The sequence below is a fragment of the Halyomorpha halys genome, unplaced genomic scaffold (genome assembly GCF_000696795.3).
Source record: "Halyomorpha halys isolate HHAL.00 unplaced genomic scaffold, Hhal_1.1 Scaffold88.1, whole genome shotgun sequence".
Classification (NCBI taxonomy): domain Eukaryota; kingdom Metazoa; phylum Arthropoda; class Insecta; order Hemiptera; family Pentatomidae; genus Halyomorpha; species Halyomorpha halys.
Genome location: NW_027114863.1, coordinates 1,185,790 through 1,205,438, shown reverse-complemented (window position 1 = coordinate 1,205,438; position 19,649 = coordinate 1,185,790). Strand labels below are relative to the sequence as shown.

The 19,649-nt window shown below is 28.9% G+C and overlaps 1 protein-coding gene and 1 non-coding gene across 2 annotated transcripts; both read left to right on the top strand.

Moving 5' to 3' along the window:
- Positions 1 to 1,163: 1,163 nt before the first annotated feature.
- Positions 1,164 to 11,235, top strand: LOC106677150 (histone acetyltransferase KAT8). The gene is made up of 8 exons (XM_014414884.3): positions 1,164 to 1,418; positions 1,493 to 1,604; positions 3,008 to 3,155; positions 3,673 to 3,891; positions 5,480 to 5,710; positions 8,428 to 8,672; positions 9,179 to 9,396; positions 10,877 to 11,235. The coding sequence occupies exons 1-7, from the start codon at positions 1,292 to 1,294 to the stop codon at positions 9,387 to 9,389; spliced, it is 1,293 nt and encodes a 430-aa protein (XP_014270370.1). The 5' UTR covers positions 1,164 to 1,291; the 3' UTR covers positions 9,390 to 9,396; positions 10,877 to 11,235.
- Positions 11,236 to 19,317: 8,082 nt separating this feature from the next.
- TRNAD-GUC (transfer RNA aspartic acid (anticodon GUC)) lies at positions 19,318 to 19,389 on the top strand. Its single transcript has one exon. It is a non-coding gene; the product is annotated as a tRNA-Asp (tRNA).
- The last annotated feature ends 260 nt before the right edge of the window (positions 19,390 to 19,649 follow it).

Genomic DNA, 19,649 nt, shown 5'->3' with positions numbered 1-19,649 from the left:
TACTAGTATGGTTCTAACAATAATTTAATAATATCTTTCTTATTCGGTTGGATTTGGTAAATTCTAAAGATCAACACAATCAGTTTCATCATTAAACTTTCAATAAAACGCCGCTTGTTGTGTTCTCTTGTAGTTTTAGTACACGGATTCTAGGATGCTCAATTGACAACACAAAATAATAAATAAGTTGTAGTATAAATAAAATAAATATGTTTTTTATTTTTCCGCTAGATTTATCTAATATTAAACAAAAAATGTATTGGAAGAAGAAAATTAATTATTATTTTAAAATATGATCCCTAAAGCTGGGATATCTTGTAAATCTGCATAAATGTTTATACCATTAAAAAAAAAATAACCAAAGCATCATTATATAACTATCCCAATTTTTTTTTTTTGGCGTCGGAACCCTGTTGATAGAAATAGGAAAATGGTATCCCTACATTATCATTTGATACAAATAAAGTGATCCGTCTTTTCGGCAAAAGCTTAGAAAGGGTAGGATACCCACACAACACCTGTGCAAAATTTGAAGAAACTACAATAGTACGGTTCAAAACTGATTTGAATTGCGTGGAATAACCTATTCTTAAATTATTTCGTGGAACCCCTGGAAAAGACTGGCGGGACCCCAGTTGTGAGCCACAATGAAGTGTTTCTTTTCTTAACCTCCTTTCATTCTATTTTATATTATAAATATAAATATTTATACTGCAAGACTACGATCCTTCTATTATCTGAAGGACATTTTAAGGTAGTTGGTGGGATTCACGACGTGCGGGGGCACTTTTTGTGGCGCTTACTCGCCCTCTGTGGGCTCATACTATATGAGTGAGGAGGGACCTCTCTGCTGGTGACAGCGAATGAATTCTTGAAGTCAGAAAAAAATATATAGATCCTAGAAATCGATGATAGACACAAGATGTTTCTGGAATAGTGTACTGATCGTTTTAATGATTTGAATTGTATAAAAATATTAGTAATGATTTATTTGTGCCCAGGAGGTATCACAACTTAAGCGCCTACATTCATTTTAACTCGATTAAAAGTGAAAATCGATTCAAATTCATTCTAAATAATTTTTTAGCCTAAAATATAAAATTTTTAATGTTTTGAAGGTTCAATAAATATCTTTTAATGAAATCTTGGCTTTTGGCGTTATATGAATTAAAATCAGATTTTCTTTACTGGCAACACTGTCTTGGGAGGTTACAAGTTTGTTTCTAAAACAAGATTAAAACGATACCTGTTGTTTTGGTTGTTTAGAAAATACTATTCTACTGTTATCAAGATGACTAAGTTAGAAGTTAGACCGGAGGAGAAGACAACTGGTGATAATGAAGATTCTGAATCTGTTGAAGAACAGCCTTTGGATATCGGTGAACATTACCTCGTAAGGCGTAAATCTGACGACTGGCGTAAGTGTGGAAGTGTAAATGTACTAATTTTATTCTTGTGAATCCAGTGTTGTGATTTTCATTCTTCTGTTTAGATCCTGCTGAAATCATACAGTCCCGTTTCAATGAACAGGAGAATCATTATGAGTATTATGTTCACTATGAAGGATATAATAGACGATTGGATGAGTGGGTTCCAAGAGATAGGTAATGTTACAAATTGTGAATACTAATAATAATAGTATGTTCTGTACTTACTACTATCTTGTATTGTTGATTATAATCTTACTTGATTATTTCTGTGTATTGTATGTAAACTGTGTTGTTTAGAATAGTGTATTATTCTCTTTCCATCAGAAAAATAATTAAGATTTGGAAATTAATCACTATGGAAGAAAGTGCAGTGAAGTACTTTCATTGTTTTGTAATTATTCTATCGGAGAATGGGTATTACATGTATTTATGTCAACAATGGTACATTGTTTGAGGGATCGAAAATTACAATTACAACAGGGGTAAGGATTATTTACAGTTGGACCGAAAATGTTCAGTTGATTAGAGAAATGGACAAATGTTCTCAATTGGGTTTACCGAAGATCCATTGTTCTGACATCAATCTTCTAAATTGATTTACTTTTTTGAATTTTGTCTGATTTTAAAATTTTCATAGGTACTTCTATGTTTTTGTGGCAGCTACTGTGCACATCTCTCTCAAATAAGAAAAGTAAAGAATCTATACAGCTATAACATGTGAAGGGTCTGGGATTTAGTACTTTGTTAGGAAGTATTGTTTCAAGAACAGTTGTGCAAGAAGGTGATTGGTTCAAGAAGCTCCTCAACTACCTGGATTTTTCATTTTTTCAGGGTACCCACTTTATAGAGTCCGGGTATGCCGTACAGAGTTATAGGTGGGTGGGCATCATAGAGGTAAGGCTCCTGAACCCACAGGGTTGACTCATGGCTGATATAACAGAATAAATAATTACTTGTCACAGCCAGATTCGAACCTGGGCCCAGGAAATAGTAGAGCTCCTCACTCATTAAGCTACCTCTTTCCATGAGGATTAGTTCAGTGAGGAAGTAAATACAATTTAAATTTAATTGCTAACACCACTTATAAATTAGTTTGTGGCTTGCAGCTACAAAATGGGAAAATATACAGCTACCTCTTTCTATACTAAGACCATGAAGTGTTGAATGTCGTGATGAGTGAAAGTTCTCAGAGATGCCCTGATAGACTTATTTTAATTTAGTTTTTATAATCCAAAACTAAAGTATTTTAATGACTACTGGAGGTGTATGACAAAGGATCTCTGTATCGAAATATATAAAAATGTTATTTCAGAAAGAAGTAAAATAGGCATAAGGAGAAAGTATATACAATAGCAAATCTTCTACCTCGACCATCCAACACTACTTGGTTATACTCTAATAAATGAAATGATTGTCAATTCAAGCTCATTTTAAAATAAGTCACATATTTTACTTGTATGTAAACATCTTCGCTTTATGTTATGGATAAGTCAATGATTGTTTTCATAAAAAATATTATTTCTTATAATTAAAAGAATATTTTAATATTTCACTTTCATATATTTGTCTTTTATTAGGATAATGAACTCGAGGTTTGACATGTCTGATCAACAGTGGAAGAATTCGAATGTTGAAAAAGGTACTGTTGATATACTTGAACTCACCGATAGGAAAATTACCAGGAATCAAAAGAGGCGCCATGATGAAATTAATCACATTCAAAAGGCAAGATTAAAATTGTCTATTTACGAAATTAAAACCTTTGAAAAGGGTTATAATTAATACAAATGATTTCTAATGTTTGATTACTCTAAGCAATTGGTTTCACCCTTTCTCCCTTATTCTTATTTAGTTCTGAAGTAATATTTTAAATAAAGTCTGATATAGTCATTCAGTTATATTTTTGATAATTTTAAGCTACACTGATTGATCCTGTCGCAATAAATAATTTGATTTGATGTTTCTTTGCTTTTCTAGTTTAATTTTAGTTAGTTGAATACAAGATTAATTTTTTTGTAAATTATTATTTAGTAAACTTCCTTTGGAAAGTCAAATGGTATCTGACATTTATGAGAATTATTTATTATTAGTTAAAATAAATTAATTTATTGTTTAGGTCAAATTGTAAACTTAGAATAACATATTATTTTTATCCTAATTTTTGAACTTTAGGCAATTATAATTTTTTTTTTTAAATATAGGTCATATAATGAAACAATTAAAATTTGTTTTTCATATTTAGACTTATGCTGAAATGGATCCAACTACAGCTGCACTCGAGAAAGAACATGAAGCAATAACCAAAGTAAAGTACATAGACAGGGTTCAAATAGGAGTTTATGAAATCGACACTTGGTATTTTAGCCCTTACCCTGATGAATATGGAAAAGCCAGCAAACTATGGATTTGTGAATACTGTCTAAAATATCATAAATTTGAATCATCATACTGGATGCATCTTGTTAGTATATAAATATTCACTTTGATTGGAAAAAGAATTTGACAATTCAGTTTGAACCTTGGGATGTAAAGAGCTATTAAAGTAGTAATTTTTTTTATTATTGAGTTGAGATGAAAGAAAGATTGATAAAAATTAATATATATTGAGGATAAATTGAAATAAGCTGTAGAGAGGAGGTAGGCCAAAAGATTATAATGATGGCTAGATAATGGTAAATAAGATAGCACTGATAATGGTATATTCCTGGGTCTTTCACAATATTAAAGTGAACCCCCTTCTTATTTCCTCAAAACCTAAACTGATAGGCATTTGGACTGAACAACTGCCTTCTGTGGAAGCCTTACTTATCTTACCTTTAAAACAAACAGATATAGTGAGAATGTTAGTCGATGTACATGTCACAACCTCACTAGAGGTCATAACACAAAAAATATAAGGCAATCCTTCCCACCTAACCTGCTCCACTAAAACCTCCATTCCGAGGTTTAAGATAGTTAAATCGAGCAATATTTAAAAAGTGGCAAAATTAGAAAAAACAGTGTGATATTAACGTTTTGATGGCTAATATGTAAACCAGTTAATAGCAAATTTTTTTTTACATTACTATCTATATGAAAAATGATATTCTGCTATTGATCAGTGTAAGCTGTAGACCTTAAAATATGTATTTTTAGTTACAAAAATTATATTAATATTTTTTTTTTAACAACATTGCTGGTAACATTTTAGTGCACATGCATCTTAATGCTAATAATATATATATATATATAACAGTATTAGTTGTTTTCATTATATTTTGCTTGTAAATAATAGACTTTTAGTGTGTATCAAAGGTTATTGGAACATTTAATATTTGTTTCATAAGCCCAAAAACACAGTTTTAGTGTTTCCGGTAATGGCTGTTATCTATATTTCATCCCTTCTGCTACATTTGGGCCACGTCTCTGTTAGTTCAGGTCATCTGGTTGTTTTATAGGAAGAAAAAATTTATAAAAGTAAAGATGAATTTCATTCAAAATTTAATCATGTGAAAAATTTTGTTCACCTTTTTAATGTTAACCTCTATTACCCCTCCAAATTGAGTTGTTTTTTTTTTTGTTGATTGATAGATTTATTTATTGATAGATATTACAATCTGCCACACAGTTGTGTGCAATAGGTAATAGTGATGAATGATCTCATACATACTAAAATAAAAAAATAATTAAAAAAAAAAACAACTCTCTGAAAATATATACAAACAAAAGAATAAACAAGATGAACATAATCAAACTATCTGTATGAAAAAGAAATAAATAAAATAACATAATGATAAAATAATATATACAATATTTACACAATCGACTTGAGGATCCACTCTATCCCCCACATGTGAGGGGTAGAGCAGAGCTCAAAAGATCCCAGCACGTCCCTCTCGCCGCATCACTGGTAATGCCAAATTGAGTTAGAGGCTTGAAAATTTGTATGTGATTTGAGTTAGTAATAGTAAAGTGCCTTTTGTGGGTCTCAACTGTTTTATTTCTCCCATTCTTTCATTCAGTTTCTCAATATTTTATTGTTTTGTATTAGTACAGACTCTGTATTTTAGAACCAGTGTAAGAGCCGACAACCTCCAGGCAATGAAATTTATCGAAAAGGTACCTTAGCTATTTGGGAAATTGATGCACTCCAGCACAAGATGTATTGTCAAAACTTATGTCTCCTCGCTAAATTATTCCTCGATCATAAAACTCTGTATTTTGATGTCGATCCATTCCTGTTTTATGTGCTCTGTGAAGTTGACAAAGAAGGTGCTCATATTGTCGGTTATTTTTCAAAAGTAAGTATTATTTTAATTTTAATTTTTATGTTCTTTAACTGGGAAGATATAAATAAACTACCCTGTTTTTGTATTTTCAATATACAGTTATTTATTACTGTAAATATTTGTTATTTACTGGAGAGTTAGATCATGCAATGTTTTCCTTTTATGTTCTGGGTTTCTTGCTTTTATAATTTATTTATTGTAATACTCTAGGACAGTAGTTCCCAACCGGTGACTTATTTTTGTGAGGACTTATTGTTAAAACTACTTAATTGTTTTGCTATGTACTGCCTTGAGATTTAATCGGGATGCCAGGATAATCGCTGAAGGCAATTATCCAAAAATAAATTAATTAATTAATTATATATTGAGTCCTAAAAAACTATTATTATGATTGGATCCTTTTCGAAAGGCTATTTGTGTGTTTACCAGTTAAATACCTTTATATTTATAAAATGTTGTTACTATTAATTATGTAGTGTAATAAAGGATGGTATATTGGGTTATATAATAGTATATAAACTACATAAAGAAATTAAGTATTTATTTACTATTTATTACTATGATTAAAATGAATCAAATAATTGGTTGCCATAAAATTTGATTCTTACATTATTGCTTATTGTTTAATTTATACTTACAGCTGTTGATTTGAATAATTTATGCTGTGGGATGTAGTTCCGTAGGTGTCGTCTCGTTCATAAGGGTTGTCCAGGTCTCATGGCCCTTCTTACGACTTTGTCTGGTCGAAGTGCATCTTGCTCCACTTCTGAAGCCTGCTCCTCACTCGTCTAAGTCTTCCTTTCCACTGTTCTTTTTCCTGATCTAGTTCTCCTGTCCCTTTTCTCCCACTTCCCTTTTGGGGCGTTTCCTTATTTTTGAATCTAATTCCTCATTGGCCATAGGTGACAGAACGCTCCCTAGGTAGGCGTCTTCCCCCCCCCAGGCCTGAGAGGGGGTGGGAAAGTTTGACATGTCTAGGAAGGGCCTGCACCTGCTTAATTGGATTCCGATCCCTCGTCAAAAATTGTCGTCTTTAAGTGTTAAGAGCCAGTAGATTTAATATGCGAATGTGGCAAACTAAACACAGATTTACACATATCCAGGGACGCAATAAGAGCTCCTATCCTGACCAGGTATCGGGACAGATGGCAAAAAACCCTAATAAAGGACTTATTATTGTTGTAATACTGGCGAATGCCTCGATACATAGCAGTTTATCTTCCCTAATGTTTAAGTATTTGTTGGAAAATTTTAACTGATAAATATTCTCTTCTTTAAGTACTTTAAAATACTCTTTTGGCAACTTAGTTTTCACATATTCTTTATAGAAGAGTCCCATTTGCCTAAATTGGTGGTAGGGATGGTTAAATTTCTTTTTTAGTGGTCAGTTTGGGAACCGCTGTTCTAGAATATTGGTTCCTTAAAGATCTAATATCATAATTGGGGCAGGAATTTCATGTATTTATTTTAAAAAATGCACAACCAATTTCAATAATATTTACTTTTATATTAGTTTCAGTTATGAAGTTATCTTAATTTTTCAATTCATTATTTTAATTTTTTATTATAGAGCATTCAAGATTTTATGACTGTCATTTTTATAATGGTTGATTAATTGAGGATTAGAATTATAGAGTACATATCTAGGCTATTGGAAGTTATGATCTGTCTAAACCTTAAAACTGCAGTTGCACATTGTTATGAACTTCTTTCAATTTTGGGCGATCAATGGTTGGATACATCGTGTAGTCATGTACATATACATTATTAACAATAAGGCTAATAATCTTAAAAAAGAAGATAATCCAAATGAAATAATCAAAATAATAAATTATATTGATTTTTATAAATTCTCAAAATAGCTAACACGTTTAAAAATGTTACCATAACATAAAATTAGGAATGTATAAATATATCAATAATTATATACATATATTACTAGTATTAAGGGTTTAATAGAAATTAGTAATAGCCAATTGTAACTAATCAACAATAAATTTTACATAGACAAAACATCACAAAACTTTTAGCAAAGATTTTTTTATTACATATAAAAGTAATTGAACGTTACTGAATATGAAGGGACAGTTGGGGGCAAGGTCAAAAAGGAATAAAAAATATCAAGTATTTATTTGCTAACATTTTGCCCCGTTTTGTAGAGCTTCATCAGGGCTAAAAAAAGATACAAAAAAACTAAAAATATGTTGAAAATGAAAGATGATAAGATGACAATAAAGTGAACTAAGGTTGGGTTAAAATTATATCAATATAAGTGAGAAAATAAAATATAAGTTTTTGTATATAAATATTAAAAAAATATGTGAGAAAATAAAATATAAGTTTTTGTATATAAATATAAAAAAATAAGTGAGAAAAGATTTTTTAAATTTTATATCTCGTATAAAAATGCAATGAATAATAATTATAATTTGGAATATAATTCAACTAATATTTTGAATATAGCCAACAATAAGAAAACATTAATTCCATATATATCACAAAAAACATTAGAAATGCATGTATTTGTCTGACATTAACTGAAGCATCCTCTTCTATTTTTCTCAAGATTCGTCCCACATTCGACCAAAAGCTAGGCCAAAGGTTCATTGCATCGTATATCAGCGGCTTTAGGTTTGTTTTAGTTTTGAGTGAGCATTATAGCAGATATACTAAAAATATTATTTTCTCTGTGTCATAGTTTTAATATAATGATAATATTTGATTAATAGGAGAAAGAGTCTCCAGATGGAAATAATGTGGCCTGTATTCTCACGTTGCCGCCATATCAGAGGCAAGGATATGGAAAGCTACTCATTGCATTTTCTTATGAGTTATCAAAATTGGAGGGAGTAGTTGGAACACCTGAGAAACCACTGTCTGATTTGGGAAAGCTATCGTACCGATCTTACTGGTCTTGGGTATTGTTGGATGTGTTAAGGGACTTTAGGGGATCAGTATCAATAAAGGATCTTAGGTATGTAATTGATTGTACATATTGTTTGTATGAATGATCATTGTTTTTATATATTTTATTTGTATATTTGATTATTGATTTACATTTTTTCTTTTATATACGATTATGGAATTATTGGCTGATAGAAAAAGTATTTGTTCGTCATGTTTTCCATTAAATTATTTTTTTAATATTCTTTACTGAAACACTAGTGATATATTTTAAGAGAATCTATGTATATAAAAGGGAATAGTTCAAAGCTTTGTCCAATATTGACTTTTCAAATACTGGCCCAATTTACATGCTGTTTATTTTTTCAAAATGTTCCCTGGTCACCATGGGAAGCTTTAAAGATACTCAAATCCCTCATTTTTCTTGTAGAAAAAAGTTTTGAACAATATTAAACATTTTTGGTGCATAGCTCAGAAAGTATACATTTGTTTCGTAGTTATTACTATTATTGATATTACATCTTATCCTGAATAATTTATATTGTGTATTTTGATAATTATTAATGATTTTTTTAGTGAAATGACCAGTATTACTCAGACAGACATCATATCCACCCTGCAGAGCATGAACATGGTAAAATATTGGAAAGGGCAACATGTCATTTGTGTAACTCCAAAATTGGTTGAGGAGCATATTCGTTCAGCTCAGTTCAAGCGACCTAGATTGTCTGTTGATGTGTCACAACTCAAATGGGCACCCAGGCGAAATAAAACTGGAAAAAGATAATTAAAAGGTACTTAATATAGAACAGGTAGAACCTTGAATTTGAGAATTAAATTTTTTATTTTATTACATATAGTGAACTTGTAAAGTTTCAAGACTGGTCTCAGAAACAAAAATTGCTAAATATTTCTGTACAACAAAGTTGAAATCTTATTATATGACTGTCAGGCATCAACAACATACTGCTTCCAGCATTATAACTCTCTAAACTGTAGGCTCCCTGGAACTCTTTGCGCAAAAGGCTTTAAGGGACCTTGTCGAAGCTGTTGCTGGAGTCGTGTAGAATCGCTTCTCTTTCAGGTCTATCTTAATTAGGTGATACGAAATGAAGTTGGTGGGACCTAGGTAAGGACTGTAGGGTTGCTGCAAAAGTTTTATCATGTTAGACAAAACCTTGACCATTACGTCCAGAACTTCAAAACTTATTTTTTCTGAGTTCAGCACCAAAGAAGTGGCCCACAAAGAGTTTGCTCTTGCCAGACAGAATGTCATAGGTCAGTTTTACTTTGGAATGCTTTGCCTTTTAAAGGAGTAAATCTACCCAGAGATTAAATATTATTGACTTCTTCATGATGACCATATTCCCTCTCATATGTCGTTAGCCGTTGCCTATGTTTTGACCGAGTTTAACTTAGTAAGACTTCCATAGCCATACTACATTCGCTATTTAGCTCCTAGCAACTTCTTTTTGTTTCCCTGAATCAGAGGGACCTGAAAGGGAAGTGATTTAACTCTATTCCAGGCTACTTCGACGAGTTCTCTCAAAGCCTTCTGCACAAATAGTTCCAGGTAGTCTATGAACAATAGAGAAAACGCTGGCTGCGATGTGTTGATGCCCAAAGTTACGTTTATAAGACTGTAAGTTCGGTGTACAAAGATGTTCAATACATTTTTGGTTCTGAGACCACTCCTGAAACTTTATGAATACGCCATGTATAAATTTTTTTTCATGTAAATAGTTGACTTTAGCTCAAGCATTTAAGACTAACTTATGCAACCAGTAATAGAAAGTTTCCTTTTCGATTTTCTCAAATGAGCAACAGAGTACTGTATTTGTGTTATTGTATTATGAAACCATTTAAGTCCATTATTAATTTGTTTTTATTAAATTGTTTTGTTACTAGATTTTTACAAGATGAAAGAAGTTCCTCCCTAAATAGTTAAATATTGTGTAGAAAAATACCTTTTCCCTTTTGATAATATGTGCCTCTGAATGCAAAAGTGTTTTAAGTCAAACCTGTACTTTTGAGATAAGAGAAACTTTACAGGAAGTTCTATAAAATTTTAGTAGGGGATAACAGCTTTGTCTGTTACATCTAGTTGATCGCTTGCATTTACGACTTTTTCAAACATTTTTATCTAATCTTAGTTTTATTCTTTTTAGAGGAATATCTTTAGTTACTCTATTCTTTATTCATTCAAAATAAGTAAATTTAAAGTTTTTTTATTTAATTTCATTATCGCTAATTATTTTCTTTTATTTTTTCTAGGTTGTCTTTCGGCAAATAAAAGATGATTAAAGGGTTTTAGATTTTAAATGTCACTTGTTACCTGTTGTTATCTAACTTTTAATAGAATTTTTTGTGGATCTTGATGTTGTGATAAATAACAAAAGAAGTTTATAAAGAATATTAAATGTATTATTAATGCTACATTTTATATTGTCTAATTTATTTATTGTATTAATTTAAAATAAATATACTGTGATTGGTGTATTTACTTAAAATGAAAAACCGCTGTTAACTTGTTTCTCTAGAAGTTAAATCAATGTTTTAGCCTTAACTGTAATAAATCATGTTTTACTTTGTGTAATTTTTTTTTTGTAACTAGTAGTATGAAACAATATAATTGTTTTTTAATTAGTAATATTTCATAATTTTGATATTTTTATAGATTATTTGCTTTAGATTTATATTAAGAAGAATTTTGATCTCTTACAGTTATATTTTTTTTATTGATTTATTAATAAACTTGTGAATGTAATTTGCAGTTATTTATTTTTATTTTTATAACCCAAACAAACTTGTTTCTAATCTGTTTTCTCCTCCATTATCTGATAATCCTCCTAGGCATCTGAAAAGAAGAGAAGACCTCAATTCTCTAGAAATGTTATTAGAGCTCCATCAACGGGTAGATTCTTCACATGTCTGTATCATGCCATTGTATAATTAACACCAAATTCACTTGTATACATTTTAATTCAGTTGTAAAAAATTTCAACATGGACGTTCAATGCAATATTGACGTATCTAAAAAAACCTAGTACAGTGCGTGCATCACACAACTTTCACTTACTCTCCTCGCTATTACTACATGAAATACATATTTTAATATTTATTATTCACTAACAAGTGATTTTCAGAATGAGCTTTTTAGTTGACAGATTGACATACTCCAATTTTGACTGAAATAATAATATTTTTGTTCCAAAATTTTAATATTTTTCTTTTATAGAAGTATGACAGAAATATAAAAACGTAACAGTTAACTAAAATAGCTATTTATTCAATGCTGAATTGTAATTATATTAAAAATGATTTTATGAAGATAGTCATCCTGTAACTGAAAGTCTCTGGTATAGGTTAAGTGGAATTAAAAAGTAATTATTTAACAACTATGTTGACATGACAACAGTATCAGTCCGGCTAAAAGGAAAAACTGTGCATGCACCCTTTGATCAAACTTGTGTTAGAATAGATCATTTATTTACACAGTTTTTGTCATTCCTTACTATAATATTCTTCGACTTTCTATGTTAAATATTATTTTATTTAAAATTTTTGACTTTCCAATGATGTATATAACATCTATCGTATGACTTTTCGAAAAAAAAATTGTTAACCTGAAAAAATATATTTTTCCTCTCATCTTCTTTATTTAATTATCAAATCCTTTCATTGTTAATATGTATCCATTTTTAACTATTAATAAAAGTATGAAATGCTTAATTATCTCAAAGCAACAAAATTAAATACAATTTAGAGGAAGATTTTTTTTAAATTTGTCATTTAAGCCCTGTGAGATTATTTCAAAGAAGATATGACCTAGCTGATATTAAGAAACATTTAATTATAGAATGATATGCCCAGTTTAATCAAAATCATTAGCAATTTTCAAGAAAATAAAAAAAATGTGAAAAATCGACTAAGAGGAAATCCAGTTGGCAATTGTATTGAAAAAGGCAATTTATCAACATTAATTACTAATAGTATTTTACTTAACTGCTCTGTTCAGATAAGGTAGGGAAAGTGCTACTGAGCAATAAATGCTTGCCGACTTGCATACATGTACACTTTCCTAAAAAACTCCTATTACCCAAGTTCCAGATCTCTATAGCCCTCCTGTTTCTCATAATGAATCTTAAATGTAATTTTTTTGAGCATGTTTTCTCAGTTCTTTTGTAAACATTAAGTTAGAAAAATTTCTTAATATTACCTTAGCCATAGACATCAACTGAAATTTGAGTCATACTACCAAATTTAGAATTCTGTTGATATAATTGTAGAATAACTATGTATTACATGCCTTCCACATCAGAATATAAGTGCTTTTAAATTAAATTTTATAGGAAACATGCGACATTGATGTAAGTCTGCAGATGGTAATATTTTATTATCAAATTGTTCGTGGAGCATGTTATACATCTTTACAATGAATCTTTGTACAGCTACAATAATCCTATGCACTATCATTAAATAGTGGGAAACATTATTTATTCATTTATTTAAATGAATAAATGGGGTGAAAAAAAAACAGTTGCATAAGAGTATATACAAAAAGCAAAAATTATTTACATTTATATAAGTTACAGGACGGTAGCTGACCGAGTACCTGATCAGCTGTTCAATGTACTTATATACAGGTAGACAGATTAATTACTTGTCATTAAATAGTCTTGATTTGATGTTCAGAACGAGTTGTTCTATCTACCTTTTTCATTGATAAATACAAATACATACATAAATATAATATAAATTACAAACATAAATTGAAATTAAAAACTTATAAATGGAATGTAATATATAACATTATTTCCTGGAAGATTATTCATTGACCGTGTGTATAGATGAATGGAATATGTATAACATTATATAAGATAATATAATGCATAATTAGAAATAATCAATACAATAATATAAATACAAAAATGATACATAGATAAAAATAAGAACTATAACTGAAATAAAAGTTTTAGTTCCTTATTTAAAATAGTAGATAAAAGCAACTGTAAAAAGTGATGACAATCGAAAGTTGTTTGACATATTTAAAATTTGTATTTATTTAATTTTTACTATGAAGTTTATTTTTTTAGTTGGGATAAACTCAAGTGAAACAAATCAATACAGATCAGTTGGCTCTTTCTTTTTTTGCCCTCCTTATTTATTTATTTTATCTATTAAATAATTAATTATAGATACACTTTATTTATCCTATTATTACCTGAAGACATTTTTAGGAATTAGAAAAGGTCTGTTGTAGCATTTTGGCACTTAGCTCCTTTTATTTATCATAGAATAAAGTTGGCTCTTAATAACTGGGATTATTTCTAAATATCAATCACAGCCATGATCATAATTTGTTTAAGGTACTTCAAATGTAGTAATTAATGTTACCGCATTACATGCAGGATATTAAAAAAGTTTTTTTTTTTTTCAGCCAGGACTCCCATTAGAGTCCTATACTGAATTAAAAAAGTTACTGCACAGACAAGACTGTTATTATTCAAGACATAATATCAAATGATAGCATTATTTTTGTATTCAGATCACATACTATCCTATGATTCATTTCTTTAAACTGCTCCCTTCCTCTGCTCAAATCTCAAAATTATAAATTCAGTCTCAAAATCAAGATTTTTCCTTAAAATATTTTTAAACATAAGTTTTTTTTAATAGAAGCTTGAATCAGTTCCAGAAGTGAGCTAGAAAACAATTTACTCCCCCCCCCTCCTTCACTCCTGCTATATCATCTTATCCTTTTTTAAGTGCAAGTTAAAAATATTTATTAAAATTTATGCAGTTTTATAATTTGTGTGCTATCATATATTATATAAGAATTTGAGATTTTGAAACTTTTGATTGATAGCTCTGTTAGACTCAGTTCAAAATACTTCTTATAAATGTTTATCTTCTTTTGTAATTATTTGAATAATATTTTATTAGAGCTTTTCTTATTAGGATTATTGTACTTATTTGTATTTTTTGTTCATTGTTTCATATTTACAGTGAATTTTTAAGAAATAAATAATTGAGTGTTACCAACTTAAAATATATAAAAAAAAAAAAGACATTTCTGCTAACATTTTCTTGATTGTTTTTTACTATTCATTTATTTTTTTATTATTCAATAACTTCCAATGTAATTAAACTCATTCCTCTTAACAATAATTACAATGAATTTCCAATAGGCAGTTCATTGTAATTATTGTTAAGTATAGTGTGAGTATAAGGCAGTGGCATTTAAAAAATTTTGGAGCCATTTTCCATAAAACCATGATCTAGCTTTGATTTAAGTTTTTCTTTGTGATTCTTAATAGAAACTTTTATATACTGTTTAATGCCACTAAAAGTTCTAATTTATCTCGAATTGACAAATATAGTTAACTTGTTTCAAGACTCAAGGTTTTGAAACATTTTATGTAAAAACAAGAAATTGTGCCTACATCCTGCCATATTTCAAGTAAGAACAATGTTATCTTCATATTTAGCTATTTCTTTTTCTTAGTTTTTATTATTACATTTTATTTAAAACCACCTTATAAACTGACTTAAGTTTGTATGTATTATTGATTTTATATATTTGCTGAAATTAAATGAACTGTTTAGAGCAAAAAGTGGTAGTCATTCTGTTATCATCACAATTTACTTTCATTAATAATTAATTACTAACTGTATTAACTTCAAATGATCTTAAATTGGCGAATATGCTTGTGGCAGACTTGTATTAACAGAAAAAGCTGTTATTCTTTACCAAAAACCAGAATTTCACCCTAAAGTGTTGAATATTTCAAAACTCCAGTTTTGCCCTACAACACTTTTGTTATTTAATACTTAGATATTCTTTACTTCTGAATCCACTATTCTATCAGTTAATTTTCAATATATTTTATTAGATCTTGTACCGTTCTGTTTCCATTTCAAAGACTGAAAATTAACCACATTAATACTGAGGGATCATTCACCTCCAAATCATTCAGTCATAAATTAAAATGAAATCTGTGGTCTCTGATTTTTTTTTATTTGTTCCATTTTTGTCATCCTTATTAGCCATGTCAAGTTTTATTTTGTTGTCTTAAATATTTTCAAAACAAGAATTTAAAAAGAAAAATCATGAAAAAATATGTTTCTTCATTTCCATTATTCCACTATAAGTTTTTCACAACAATTTTCAGAAAGGCCGATGGAATTTGAAAAAATACATTTTAGGAACATATTTATTAACATGCAATTAAGGAACATACCTGTTAAATAGTGCAGTCATAATCAGCTCACACTTGGGGTTTAATATATTTTGGAAGAAAAAACATAAAATATTAAAATCAAATTTAAATTAAAAGGCATTCTAATTTGCATAATATTAATTTTTTCTAAATAATTCTTATAGTATGGATTGATAGGATCTGAAATAAAATTCCACTAATTTTATTTCATTTTGTGAGTTGGACTGCTGGGAAAAAAAATTTATTTATATAAATTTAATTAAAACATTCACTGCACTTTTCACTTCATCACAATGATTTTTTCACTGCTATGTTAAGAAAGAGCGAAAGATTAAGATAAATAGACATTTAGCAACATATCAATTAAGTGGTGCAGTTATTATCATACATTTTTGAAAAGCATTTAAGATATCAAAATAGAATTGTATGTGGTTAATAAGGATGGCTGTTAGAAAGTATAAAAAAAAAAAAATCATTTACGACAACAGGTAACGTACAAAGGATTATTTATGATAAACTAATGCAATTACAACTCTTGTTTACTTTTTATAGTTCACTGCTAATATGTTCCTAAATTCGACACAATAAATTAAAAACAGTTTAGGTGGAGGTCAAATGGTATAAAAAATTATTTATTGTTAATCTACATTTTGTCGAATGTTGCAGAGCTAAAAAAGATACAAACACTTAAATGATGTAAACATAAATAAACAAAGTAAATGAAAAATTAAAAAGATGTACAGTGATTTTTCATTTACTTTGTTCATTTATGCTTACATAATTTAAGTGGTTGTATCTTTTTTAGCCTTAAAGAAGCTCTGCAATGTGGGGCGAAATGTTGGTTAACAATAAATATTTTTTATAGTATTTTGTACTTTTATTGTCCACAACCCGGACTATCTTCCTGCAATCTACTTCATACTGTCAACTATCTTCTTCCAATAAAAAAACAGTTATGCTCATGTTTTTTATTTTCATTTTATAAATCGGTATATTTCAGATTATTGCAGAGTAATTCTTGTAAATATTATCATGATTCTTTTATATTTTGAAAAACATTTATTGATAAATACATAGTTTTAATTTGATAAAATCATCTATATGTTGTATAACTTTTATTTATTTATTTTGTAAAATTTAAAACATATTTGGATATATTAATTTTCTAAATCATTCATAAACATTCTGTTTCTTTCTTCTGATAATATTATTCTTTCTTTCTTTAGATTATCTTAGTAAAATGCTCTTAAACATGAATTATTTGTGCAAGTTAGTGATGATATTATATTCCCAAGTAATTTTTATCAGATATCTGCTTTGTTCATCAGTGGATTTACATTTGATTGATATTCATTTACATTACTTCTATTTTTATTATGCCTTCTGTTTGTTAATAAAAATCCGGTGTGGTGCGCACATCACACACCTTTCACTTATGACCCTTTAGAGGTCTGTAAGTTCTGTGTAAATTGGTGCACTCTGTTGAAATTATCACTATTTTTGTGATTTAAAAAAAAATCATAAGACCAAAGATGGTGAAAATTATGAACAAAATTTTTTTATTTTTCGGTGGCTTTAAAAATTTAATTTTTGTGTTTCTTGAGGTGGGAATAATGAATATAAGCTTTGTTCATGCTAAAAATACAACAGCTTAATAAAGATAACGAAGAAGCAATGCAATTGGGAAAAGTTGGGTAGTCTCGGTTCTTCTGATCCGAATGGGACTCTTCTCTATTTTTCCTTTTTTCTCCTTTAGTTATAGATAAAATTCTCTAATATTTTGTATTTATCCAGTGTTAAATATTGCTTACAATGAAAACTATCTATTTTTTTAATAAACAAAATTAAAGATACTGGAAGATTGCTGATTGACCGTGTGTATCAATAAATGGTATTTGGTCTGGGTGGGGTCAAATAAAACTCAAATAGTAAATTGGTGTACTATTTTTATTTGAGCCAACGTTTCGCCTCACGTTACAGGGCTTCGTCAGGGCTAAAAAAGATACAAACACTTGACATAAGTACAAAAAAATAAGTGGAAAATAACAAGGGTATACAATGAATCGTAAAATTTAATAAGAAAAATTAATGGTTATAAACAATAAATTAAAACGATAATAGTAGCAGATAAAGAGAAGAAATATTTAAGAAAGTACAAATTAAGAGATGAAAAGGTATAAGAATAAAATCAAATGAAAATGAACGAGACAGAATTCATAGCTGTTTTGACGGAAGTCAAAGTCAGAGTGAACCGTTTGTATTGGGAGGAGTGGGGATGGCAGTTAAGTACGTCACATTGGAAAATAATTTTAAAGTAAACAATGTAAAAAATATTAAAATTAGGTAAACAATAAATGATAATAAACATAATAGAGGGGGAGAAGAAATATTAAAAAAATTATAAAATATAAAAAAACAAAAAAAACAATTAAAATTTACATGAACAAGAAGAAATAAAGTTAAAATAATGGGATACAATAAATGTAAGCGATTAAGAAAGACAATATACCAAATGAGTGGGGATACAGAAGTATGTAAAATTATACAATAGAAAACATTATAATAAACATTAATAATAAAGTAATTAATATAAGTATTCTTAAGCTGGTAACACATGCATATAAATTAAAAAATAAGATTCATGAATATAAAAGAAAAAGGAAGGATAGTAAATATAAAAATAATGAAATTAAGTATGGCGTGAGAATTTAGAAAAACAAGAATAAAAGATATGGCAGGGAAGTGGGCTTAGACGAGAAAAGAAGCATTATGAGGGTTTTATCAGGTTCAAAATATGTCGGTATGTATGTTGGCTCGAATAAAAATAGTACACCAGTTTACTATACTACTTTTATTTGACTGTACCTCGACCAAATACCATTTATTAAAATTAAAGATATTTTAGAGGCAGATTTTTTTGAAAAATATGCATTAAAGCCCTGTTAGACTATTTCAATCAGGATAAAACCTATCAAGAATTAAAGACCATTCCAATTTACATTGGCATGGAGGGTTGAATGAAAATCATTAGAGTCTTTTTTAAGAAAATTTTAAAGATTTAAAAATTGTCACATCCCATACATACATCTTTCCTAAATATGTAATTTCAGTGTTGTGCTACTTTATGCTTTTGAGCCAGGCCATTCACACATATACAACATTCAGACCATTTTGCGAGACTTATGTATTTGGACTCAGAGGACATCAAGATGTGTATTTCTGTTAAAAACTGGAATTCAAAATTTTCACAAATGCAATAGTTTCCCCTACTATATATTTCATATATACCCAGCTGAAAATAAAAATGGAAATTGAATGCTGTACTTTCTGTCATTTGAAAATGAAGTATATTGCAAAGAAATATGTCTCCAATATTTTTAAACTTTAAATTTACCATTGTTATATCATAGTCTAATTAAAAATTTTATAAAAATTTGAAGAAAACATATTTTTTGCTTAATCATATTAAAAATTGATGTCATTACCAACCAGTCCTCGGTAGTATAGTGGTAAGTATCCCCGCCTGTCACGCGGGAGACCGGGGTTCGATTCCCCGCCGGGGAGGTGATTTTTTTTTCATTATTAAACGTCTAATTAATTCGTTAATACCCCGAATGGTTTTTATTAATTACTGAATGTATTGAAATAACTTAATATTTTAATTAAACTCAAATTAATTATAGTAAGACATTTATTTACTCCAGTTACTATTAAAAAATTCGTTGGGCAATTAATAATAAAAATTTAATGGTCATTGCGTCGTAAAACGTTTTGTACATTGGAAGAAAAATACCATGTACCTGATTATTGGAACGAATTTCCTT